The sequence below is a fragment of the Coregonus lavaretus genome (assembly GCF_964263955.1).
Source record: "Coregonus lavaretus genome assembly, chromosome: 12".
NCBI classification, from domain to species: Eukaryota; Metazoa; Chordata; class Actinopteri; order Salmoniformes; family Salmonidae; genus Coregonus; species Coregonus lavaretus.
Genome location: NC_139999.1, coordinates 24,085,961 through 24,098,118, shown reverse-complemented (window position 1 = coordinate 24,098,118; position 12,158 = coordinate 24,085,961). Strand labels below are relative to the sequence as shown.

The following is a 12,158-nucleotide window of genomic DNA, read 5'->3' as shown; positions in this document are numbered from 1 at the left end:
CAAGCAAATCAGCGATGGAAATCATGCAAATGAATGCAAGGTTCGCATTTGCTGGTTGAAAACGATGATTAATAGACAAAAATATTGAGTTTTTTTCACCCAAAGAGAGAGGACAGTGGAGGCAAGAGCTGACTAAGATGCATGAACCCTCTTCTCCCGCTCTGCCTTGATCCATTATGAGGTAAACATCTGTTTTAAAGTTATGTTGTGACACAAACAACTAAACTTTATACCATCTAAACAATCCCCAATTGTCCACATATTGCGGGACACTGTTTTCTTTTTTATTCATCTGTTTTTGTGGTAAGCAGCTGTTTACTTGGCCTATTGTTGAGGTCACACCCACCTTACTAGAGACAAACTGTTAGACTGTTAAATTGAGCACAGAATGTTCTAGTGAGGTGAGAGAGAGAGAGAGAACGAGAGCTGTGACCTACCTGTTTACAGACAAAGGTTCAGGATGGTTCAGTCGTTTCCTCTCCTGTTAGGGCCTGTTAAAGTCATAATTGAAGGATACGTCCAGGCACCACAGGCTTCCTGTTGACCAGGGCGAAGGACAACTCAGTTTGCAGAAACACTGCTGAGGCCTTGATGACGTGCTGTCCAAAACGGAACGTAGACATGGTGACGGACATGGTGATGACTGCAGGCCTGAAAGAGGGAAGAAGTGTTCAAATAAGGTGAACTGAGGCAAGACTGCTGCAGCGCTGTCTGTAAGGGTTCACTTGGTGTTCAGCAAATCACACTGCAGAAAGTATCTAAGGATAATACAAAGTGCCACTTTCCAAAGAATCAACCGTTCATGAAACAGCTTTCAAGGTACAGAAGTCTGACAAACAAGCATGAAATTTGTGTCATCATCTAAAAATGTCAAACTGGTCTCTTCGTATCGAAAAGTCTCAATCATAACAGAAATGAAAGAATACCCTGGTGTGAGAAACACAGTAATGAGCACTACTGAGATAATAAACCATGCGCTTCACTGGAGCCAATTGCTCATTTTGAAGCTAGTTAAAACAAAAAGGATTGTCACTATTTGCAGCAGTTCGCTTGGTGAAATTGGGTTTGTGAAATGATGAGTCCTCTCATCAGAGTGTGTCATAGATATCAAGAGCACCGCCAAGATGACGTCACATCTGACAAACCCCTCTCTATCGGCTGTCACAGATATCCCTGCTGGGAAAATCTATTAGAGCGATCATAAAATATTTGAAAGTTATCTGTCTATGTTTCTGTCCGTGTCTCATTCTCTTTTCACTTACTTATTTTTACTATTTTCTACATTGTAATTGAAATAACACATACGGAATCATGTAATAACCAAAAAAGTGTTAAACAAATCAAAATTAGATTCTTCAAAGTAGCCACCCTTTGCCTTGATGACAGCTTTGCACACTCTTGGCATTCTCTCAACCAGCTTCACCTGGAATGCTTTCCCAACAGTCTTGAAGGAGTTCCCACATATGCTGAGGACTTTTTGGCTGCTTTGCCTTCAATCTGCGGTCCAACTCATCCCAAACCATCTCAATTGGGTTGAGGTCGGTTGATTGTGGAGGCCAGGTCATCTGGAGCAGCACTCCATCACTCTCCATGGTCAAATAGCCCTTACACAGCCTGGAGGTGTGTTTTGGGTCATTGTCCTGTTGAAAAACAAATTATAGTCCCACTAAGCCCAAACCAGATGGGATGGCGTATCACTGCAGAATGCTGTGGTAGCATACTGGTTAAGTGTGCCTTGAAGTCTAAATAAATCACAGACAGTGTCACCAGCAAAGCACCACCACACCATCACACCTCCTCCTCCATGCTTCAAGGTGGGAACCACACATGCGGAGATCATCCGTTCACCTAGTCTGCGTCTCACAAAGACACAGTGGTTGGAACCAAAAATCTCAAATTTGGACTCATCAGACCAAAGGACAGATTTCCACCGGTCTAATGTCCATTGCTCGTGTTTCTTGGCCCAAGCAAGTCTCTTCTTCTTATTGGTGTCCTTTAGTATTGGTTTCTTTGCAGCAATTTGACCATGAAGGCCTGATTCACGCAGTCTCCTCTGAACAGTTGATGTTGAGATGTGTCTGATACTTGAACTCTGAGAAGCATTAATTTGGGCTGCAATCTAAGGTGCATTTAACTCTAATGAACAGAGGTAACTCTGGGTCTTCCCTTCCTGTGGCGGTCCTCATGAGAGCCAGTTTCCTCATAGCTCTTGATGGTTTTTGTGACTGCACATGGAGAAACTTTCAAAGTTCTTGAAATTTTCCGGATTGACTGACCTTCATGTCTTAAAGTAATGATGGACTGTCGTTTTTCTTTGCTTATTTGAGCTGTTCTTGCCATAATATGGACTATTTTACCAAATAAGGTTATCTTCTGTATATCAACCCTACCTTGTCACAACACAACTGATTGGCTCAAATGCATTAAGAAGGAAAGAAATTCTACAAATTAACTTCTACCAACTTCTACTAATTGAAATGCATTCCAGGTGACTACCTCATGAAGTTGGTTGAAATAATGCCAAAAGTGTGCAAAACTGTCATCAAGGCAAAGGGTGGCTACTTTGAAGAATGTCAAATATAAAATATATTTTGATATGTTTAACACTTTTTGGGTTACTATATGATTCCATAGGTGTTATTTCATAGTTTTGATGCCTTCACTACTATTCTACAATGTAAAAAATAAAGAAAAAACCTTGAATGAGTAGGTGTGTCCAAACTTTTGACTGGTACATCCTTGAAATGTTTCTACAACTTGACTGGAGTCCACCTGTGGTAAATTCAATTGATTGGACATGATTTGGGAAGGCACACACCTGTCTATATAAGGTCCCACAGTTGACAGTGCATGCCAGAGCAAAAACCAAGCCATGAGGTTGAAGGAACTGTCTGTAGAGCTTGTATCGAGGAACAGATCTGGGGAAGGGTACCAAAAATTGTCTGCAGCATTGAAGGTCCCCAAGAACACAGTGGACTCCATCATTCTTAAATGGAAGATGTTTGGAACCACCAAGACTCTTCCTAGAGCTGGCCGCCCGGCCAAACTGAGCAATCGGGGGAGAAGGGCCTTGGTCAGGGAGGTGACCAAGAACCTGATGGTCACTCTGACAGAGCTCTAGAGTTCCTCTGTGGAGATGGAAGAACCTTCCAGAAGGACAACCATCTTTGCAGCACTCCACCAATCAGGCCTTTATGGTAGAGTGGCCAGACGGAAGCCACTACTCAGTAAAAGGCACATGACAGCCCACTTGGAGTTTGCCAAAAGGCACCTAAAGATTCTCAGACCATGAGAAACAAGATTCTCTGGTCTGATGAAACCAAGATTGAACTATTTGGCCTGAATGCCAAGCGTCACGTCTGGAGGAAACCTGGCACCAGCATTACGGTGAAGCACGGTGTTGGCAGCATCATGCTGTGGGGATGTTTTTCAGTGGCAGGGACTGGGAGACTAGTCAGGATCGATGAACGGAACAAAGTACAGAGAGATCCTTGATGAAAACCTGCTCCAGAGCACTCAGGACTTCAGACTCGGGCGAACATCTCTGGAGAGACCTGAAAATAGCTGTGCAGCAACACTCCCCATCCAACCTGACAGAGCTTGAGAGGATCTGCAGAGAAGAATGGGAGAAACTCCCCAAATGCAGGTGTGCCAAGCTTGTAGCGTCATACCCAAGAAGAATCGATGTTGTAATCGCTGCCAAAGGTGCTTCAACAAAGTACTGGATAAAGGGTCTGAAAACTTATGTAAATTAGATATTTCCGTTTTGTATTTGTAATAAATTAGAAAACATTTCTAAAACCCTGTTCTTGCTTTGTCATTATGGGGTATTGTGTGTAGATTGATGAGGGGGGAAAAACAATTGAATCAATTTTAGAATAAGGCTGTAACGTAACAAAATGTGGAAAAAGTCAAGGGGTCTGAATACTTTCCGAAGGCACTGTATATATTTTTTTAAATATTGATGTCACAAATGTATCATTTGTTCAGTTCTTAATTAAACATGTAGTTATTTGTTACATTTGACTGTGTAAAACCTAGCAGTACTACTTATTTCTCTGAGAGTGTGGAGGATACATTACATTTAGCAAAATAACATGATTATTATATATTATTCAATACAATAATATGAGATGTGTATGTAAAACATTTATATTTAATATTTTTGTCATTTAGCAGATGCTCTTATCCAGAGCGACTTGCATTCATCTTAAGATAGCTAGGTGAGACAACCACATATCTGTCACACCCTGGCTCTGGGACTCTATATGTTGAGCCAGGGTGTGTTCATTCTGTTGTGGTTATTTCTATGTTGGCTAGAGTGACTCCCAATCAGAGGCAACGAGTGTCAGCTGTCGTTGGTTGTCTCTGATTGGGAGCCATATTTAAACTGTCTGTTTTCCCTTTGTGTTTGTGGGTTTTTGTTCCGTGTTGGTCATTGTTACCGTGGACTTCACGAGTCGTTTCTTGTTTTGTTTATCGTGGTCTATTATCACTAAAGATAATAAAGTTGAACCATGTTCGTTCATCACGCTGCGCCTTGGTCTATTCCTTACGACGATCGTGACAGAAAAACCCACCATAAAAGGACCAAGCAGCGTGTCCAGGAGCAGGCAGCCTGGACATGGGAGGAGATATTGGACGGGAAAGGATCCTGGACTTGGAAAGAGATACAGGCCGGGATGGATCGGCGTCCGTGGGAGGAGACGGTGGAGGCGCGCCGTAGAGAGGAGCAGCGGCGCCAAACGGGTCAACGTCGGACAGGCGAGAGGCAACCCCAGAACATTTTTAGGGGGGGGCACACGGCATGGACGACGGGGCTGACGGAGGCAGAAAAGGGGCGGATTCAGAAGGCCACCAGGTTACGGGTACACCGCCCTGTACGTCCTGTGCGGATGCCTCACACAGAGTGTGTGAGGGTAGGCATTCAGCCAGGACGGGTGGTGGCCGCTCTTCACTCCAGGTCTCCTATCCGTCTCCACAGCCCGGTTCGGCCTGTCCCTGCTCCACGCACCAAGCCTACAGGGTGCGTCGCCAGCCCAGTCCGGCCTGTCCCTGCTCCACGCACCAAGTCTACGGTGCGCGTCGCCAGCCCGGCCCGGCCTGTTCCTGCCACTCGCACCAAGTCTACGGTGCGCGTCGCCAGCCCGGCCCGGCCTGTTCCTGCCACTCGCACCAACTCTACGGTGCGCGTCGCCAGCCCGGCCCGGCCTGTTCCTGCCACTCGCACCAAGTATACGGTGCGCGTCGCCAGCCCGGCCCGGCCTGTTCCTGCCACTCGCACCAAGTCTACGGTGCGCGTCGCCAGCCCGGCCCGGCCTGTTCCTGCCACTCGCACCAAGTATACGGTGCGCGTCGCCAGCCCGGCCCGGCCTGTTCCTGCCACTCGCACCAAGTATACGGTGCGCGTCGCCAGCCCGGTCCGGCCTGTTCCTGCCACTCGCACCAACTCTACGGTGCGCGTCGCCAGCCCGGCCCGGCCTGTTCCTGCCACTCGCACTAAGCCAGGGGTGCGAGACGTCAGCCTGGTAAGGCCCGTTCCTCCTCCACGCACCAAGCCAGGGGTGCGAGTCGTCAGCCTGGTAAGGCCCGTCCCTCCTCCACGCACCAAGCCAGGGGTGCGAGTCGTCAGCCTGGTAAGGCCCGTTCCTCCTCCACGCACCAAGCCAGGGGTGCGAGTCGTCAGCCTGGTAAGGCCCGTTCCTCCTCCACGCACCAAGCCAGGGGTGCGAGTCGTCAGCCTGGTAAGGCCCGTTCCTCCTCCACGCACCAGGCCAGGGGTGCGCGTCGTCAGCCTGGTAAGGCCCGTTCCTCCTCCATGCACCAGGCCAGGGGTGCGCGTCGTCTGTCCAGCACAACCCGTGCCTGGGTCACCGGTGCCTGGTAAGGTACCGGTCAACTGCTCCACTATGGAGCTGAAGCTAACCGCTCCTGCTAAGTCCAGGTCAGCTCCAGCCAGCGGGGCCAGACTGGACCAGGGGCGCTATGGGGGGTTTATTGGAGGGTGGGTGGCAAGGCCGGAGCCAGAACCGCCGCCGAGGAGGTATGCCAACCCAGCCCTCCCCTGTTTTGTTTTAGTTGAGGCGCGGTCGCAGTCCGCGCCTTTAGGGGGGGGTACTGTCACACCCTGGCTCTGGGACTCTATATGTTGAGCCAGGGTGTGTTCATTCTGTTGTGGTTAATTCTATGTTGGCTAGAGTGACTCCCAATCAGAGGCAACGAGTGTCAGCTGTCGTTGGTTGTCTCTGATTGGGAGCCATATTTAAACTGTCTGTTTTCCCTTTGTGTTTGTGGGTTTTTGTTCCGTGTTGGTCATTGTTACCGTGGACTTCACGAGTCGTTTCTTGTTTTGTTTATCGTGGTCTATTATCACTAAAGATAATAAAGTTGAACCATGTTCGTTCATCACGCTGCGCCTTGGTCTATTCCTTACGACGATCGTGACAATATCACAGTCAAATATACAGGATATGAACCTTCCATTCCAGCTAAACAATGGATATATGGTATCTAAAATCTATTAATTACAAATCTGTGAACAGTTATATTTTACATGCTCATGAAAGTAGCCATAAGCAATCATTTCTGATGAAAAAACAAAAATTTGAGGATATAGCATTTAGAAAATAAACTCTTCATATGTACATAAAGGCAGGGTAACGTGACTAGCATTCAGGATTGTAAAGGTCTTGGTTATAGTTAATATTAAATACTTTTATTTGTAGGTTCTTTTCAATGTGTTACCACATTTAATAACATAAATGCCAAGTAACAAAATACATGCGACTGAAAGCTAAGTAGCCATGTTCCCAACTGCCCTTATGCTCTAGCACATGCGCACAAGTAACAATATGAATTAACCCATTAATCACATCTCCCCCTTTAATAAAACATTCCCCAAATTGTTTATCAACGGTATGTTTACATTCAAACTCTGTCTACTGTTATTACATAATGTAGCTATCAAGATGACAGTTTACAATCACAAGTGAACCTATACTGTGAGCATAACCCATGAAGTAACTTCTGATCTTCTCAAAACTATACCTGTACCTATAATGTTAAACACCACAGTTTCATCTTAAACTTAACTGTTCCGTGTTTGGCTAACCAACAAGTAAGCTCATAAACAGAATAAACAACATTCAATGTGTCTTTTAACACATTTTTTACATAGGAGAAGTGATTTTTCTTTTCAAAGTTTTACAGGTCCAGTCTCTCTACTGGCTTTCTCACTCGTCCTGAACGTGTGACATTAGTCCCTATTACTGTTTGTGGACGAGTCATGTCCCTGTGAGGAGAAACAGTTTGTGTCTCCCCTGACTCACCAGACACCTCAGAGGTCATGGGCACAGTCTCTACGATCTGGTCTGGTGTCGTTGTGCTTGGCACTAGCTGTAGATGGCGCCTGTATCTTCTGAACTGCCCCCCTTGGGCAGTTTCCACCCGGTATGACTGTGGGATGGAGCTCGGGCCTTGAACAACAGCTGGTGTCATCCAGCGTTTTTGTCCATCAAGTTTCATGAGTACTATATCCCCAGGGCTCAGTGATGGAAGGTTTCTGACTCTAATTCCTGCGGCCGTGTAGTAAAACGTCTGCTTCCGTTTTGCAGCAGCGTCTGCCTGTCTGACCTTCTCCTGGTCAGGCCAGTTTGGCTTCAGATTCTCTTCCAATGAAGGGAGGGTTGTTCTGAATCCTTCTCCCCATCAGTAGCTCAGCCGGGCTGAAACCTGTGGATGTTGAGGGAGTGGTTCTGTAGGTCATCAGAGCGAGCAGAGGGTCTGTCTGCTTGAGTATCCACTTGGCTGTCTGTACAGCTCTCTCCACATGTCCATTACTCTGTGGGAAGTGGGGGCTGCTTGGCACATGTATGAAGTCATACACCTTATTGAGTTATTTTAGCTCTGTACTTGCCAACTGGGGGCCATTATCGCTAACCAGGATCTCAGGGACTCCGAACCTAGCAAAGTTTGCTTTGAGCTTGGCTATGACCTGGCTACTGGTTGTGGTTGGAAGGTGGAGGATTTCTAGGAATCTAGAACAGTAGTCTGACACTCCTAGGTAGTTTTGCTTTTTGTACTCACACATATCTATTGCTATTTTCTCCCATGGTCTGGAGGGAAGCTCACTAGACATGAATGGCTATTTTCTCTGTGTGTGCCTAGTTTAACAGCAAAATGCACACATTTGCACCTCTGTAATTATCTCCTGTGAGATTTTAGGCCACCACACTGACTGGTTAGTTCTCTCCCTGCACTTAACCAGCCCTTGGTGTCCTTCAAGAATCCTATGTAGGATTTCTTTCCTCATGCATGTGGGAATGACTATGTGGTTTCCCCTGAACACTATTCCATGTATCTCTGATAGTTCCCCTCTCACCTGATAAAAGTCTCTTATCGATTTAGGGGTTTTCTCCAAGTACTCAGGCCACCCATTTCTGATGAAACACAGCACTGACTGCAGCTGTGGGTCGGATTCTGTGTTCAGCCTGATGTCCTACATTCTCTGTGGGGAAGCAGGTAGATTACTTACAACTGATGTGACATACACAGTCACGTCGCTCTGGGAGTCTGCTGCACCCTCGTGGTTTCTCAGTGGACCCCTGGACAGAGCATCCGCTTCGGCGAGTGTCTTTCCTGGCGCGTACTCTGCGATTCCACTGTAACGCATCAACCTCATCAACAGTCTTTGACACCTGATAGGAACATTGTCCAAGTCCTTGCTGTTAATGAGGGGCACAAGGGGTTTGTGGTCGGTGACCAGCCTGAAGCTGTCTAGTCTGTAGAGGTACTTCTCAAAGCGTTCGCAAGCCCACATGCTCGCTAAACACTTTTTTTTCTCAATCTGAGCGTACCTTGTCTCTGCACCCCTCAGATGCCTGCTGCAGTAGGCGACTGGTTTCCAGTCTTCACATGCTGTTGAAGTAGGACACCTCCTATTCTGTATTTACTGGCATCAGCTGACACTGCTGGTTATAGTTAAATATAATATACTTTTATTTTCAGGTTATTTTCAATGTGTTACCACATTTAATAACATAAATGCCAAGTAACAAAATGACATGCAACTGAATGCTAAGTAGCAATGTTCCCAAGTGCCCTCATGCCCTTTTTCGGTTACTGTACCACCAACTGAATTTTGCTCTTCCCGGATTACCCCTTAAGTACTCCCTCATGTACATTTTACCAGTTGGCCTACGGTCTCATGAGTGTTCTCAGGTACCCCCTGTGGATAGGCCAAGTACCCCCAGGGGTCCTAGTACCCCTGGTTGGGAACCACTGCTCTAGCGCATGCGCACAAGTAACAATATGAATTAACTTATTCATCAGAAGGATAGATAATAATACAAGTAAAATAAAGAACAGAGTAGCAGCAGCATATGAGTGTGAAAGTGTGTGTGTGTATATGTGTGTGTGTGTGTGTGTGTGTGTGTGTGTGTGTGTGTGTGTGTGTGTGCGTGTGTGTGTGTGTGTGTGTGTCCTCGCGTAGCAAAGTGCAGAGCTAACAGGTAGCAGAGTGAACAGTCTGTGGCTTGGGTGGCAGAATTCTTTGGCAATTTTTCGGCCCTTTCTCTGATACAGAGGTCCAGGATGGCAGGGAGCTTGGCCCCAGTGATTTACTGGGCCATCCGCAACATCATCTGTAGCGCTTTGCGGTCGAGAGTGTTGCATTTGCCATACCAAGTGGTGATGCAGCCAGTCAAGATGCTTTCAATGGTGCGGCTGTAGAACTTCTTGAGGATCAGAGGGCCCATGTGAAATCGTTTCAGCCTCCTGAGGGGGAAGAGGCGCAGTAGTGCCCTCTTCACAACTGTGCGGGTGTGTGTGGACCATGTGATGTGTACGCCAAGGATTTTGAAGCTCTCCCCTCTTTCTCCTGTAGTCCACGATCAGTTATTGTTATTGTTGTCCTGGCACCACACTACCAAGTCTCTGACCTCCACCCTGTAGGCTCCCGTGTCATCAGCAAACGTGATGATGGTGTTGGAGTCGTGCGTGGCCATGCAGTCGTGGGTGAACATGGAGTGCTGGAGGGTACTATGCACGCACCCCTGGGTGGGGCCCTGTGTTGAGGGTCAGCATGGCGGATGTGTTGATGATGGTGTTGATGTGTGTCATGACCAGCCTTGTAAAGCACTTTATAATTACAGATGTGAGTGCTACAAGGCAATAGTTATTTAGGCAGATTACCTTGGAGTTCTAGAGAACATGGACAATGGTGGTCAGCTTGAAAAATGTTAGGACTACAGACTGGGACAAGGAGAGATTGAAAATGTCATTGAAGACACTTGCCAGCTGGTTTCTGCATGCTCTGAGAACGCGCCCTGGTATTCCGTCTGGCCCGGCGGCTTTGCGAGTGTTAACCTGTTTAAAAGCTTTACTCACATCGGCCATTGAGAGTGAGATCACACAGTCATTCGGAACAACAAGGCTTTTATGCAAGACTCTCTGTTGTTTTCCACGAAGCGAACATAAAATACATTTGTATAGTCACTGTGGGGATGTCGTCTATGCACTCATTGATGAAGCCCGTGACTGAATACTATCGGATGAGTCCCAGGACATATCCCAATCTGTACTAGCAAAACAGTATTGTAGCCTTGTGTTTGCTTTATCAGATCATCAGGCAACTTCCGTATTGAGCTCGTCACTGGTACTTCCTGTTTGAGCTTTTGTTTGTAAACAGGAAGCAGGAGGATAGAGTCATGGTCTGATTTGCCAAACATGAGGGTGAGGGCAGGCCTTGTATGTGTTTCTGTGGGTAGATTAAAGGTGGTCTAGAGTTTTAGCGCCCCAAGTGGCGCAGGAGACGTGTTGGTAGAAGTGAGGTAGAACGGTTTTAAGTCTCCTTGCGTTAAAGTCTCCGCCCACCAGAAACAATGCCTCTGTGTGTGTGGTTTCTTGTTTGTTTATGGCTCCATACAGTTTGTTGAGTGACAAAGTGGTTGGCTTGTGGAGGGATGTAGATAGCTGAGATAATAATTACAGATGAGAACTCTCTTTGTAGATAAAAAAAAAAGTGCAGCATACCATGAGGTATTCTATATCAGGTGAGCAAAAGGTCGAGATTTACTCCACATTTGGACTTGCCTGAGGCTGCCATCGTCTGATCGTGCCGCTGCATGAAGAAACCACTGAGTTCTATGTTCATAGATTGAGCCAGCCAAGTTTCTGCAAGGCATATAATATTGCCGTTTTTGAAGTCTCTCTGATAGGAGACTCTTGAACGAAGCTCATCCATCTTATTCTCGAATGACTGGAGGGGAGTGCAACTCTCTCTAAACTATAAATAGGGGCCAGAGGTTTTCCTGTTTAGACCAGTATGTCAAAATCCTTTGTACACACAGCTGGCCAACTATATGGCTGTGCTGTGGTATAGTCTGCCCCAATGCCCTACCTACACAAGTGCATGACTTTGAGGCTGAAAATGAAATTCAAAAGCACAGTGTGTAAAATTACCAGAGTAAAAAAATCAACAAGAAAATCCTGTGGGATGCATCCCTCTCTAAAAAGCAGTAAATTGGCGTTCTAACGTGACCGCTCCCCCTCAATTTAATTACACCTAATGACTGTGAGAGGATCCACTTTTGAAATGTGTGAATTACTTATTGTAATGGGGTTAAATGAGGCCTAAGCGATTACACGGGCCTGTCTCCGAGGGCTCTGCGGCCCAACAGAGGCTGCATGGGAGAGGAGACTAAGGAGACGGGCTGAGGCCTGGAGATAATCATGCTGCGTTTCTCTCTCTGAGCATCTCCGTCACACTCTCTCCGTTTCCGCCCTCTCTGCACTGCAACATGGTGGCTTTGGAAAAGTAAGCACACATGGATAGGAGAGAAGGAAAAGAGAGAGAAAAAAGAGAGAGGGAACTGGAGAAAGAGAAAGAGAGAAGCTGAGCTCTGGGTGGATTTGGAACTGGTCCCAGAAGACGCATTCACACACACGCTCACCAGCTGTCTCACGCATGAACATTCCAAATGGACTCCAACAATTCCACAATGAAGAATTAGAATGCTGAATTTAGTTTATTGCACACAGCGATGACCCAATTAACATTAGCTTTGGATAATTTTCATCAAAGATAATTAAATGATAAAATGCTATAGCCCTTTTAGTTTGGCAACATTGTGTGTGTGTGTGTGTGCGCATGTGTTGTA

The 12,158-nt window shown here is 46.5% G+C and overlaps 1 protein-coding gene across 2 annotated transcripts in view; it reads right to left on the bottom strand.

The window, feature by feature from the left end:
* LOC311138462 (bis(5'-adenosyl)-triphosphatase-like) overlaps positions 1-12,158 on the bottom strand; it is a 341,753-nt gene that overhangs the window by 204,270 nt on the left and 125,325 nt on the right. For both annotated transcript variants that reach the window (XM_084173146.1, XM_084173147.1), the window contains exon 4: positions 518-651. In XM_084173146.1, the coding sequence (XP_084029272.1) occupies positions 518-635 (118 nt within the window). In that variant the 5' untranslated portion in view covers positions 636-651. The remainder of the gene's footprint in view (positions 1-517; positions 652-12,158) is intronic.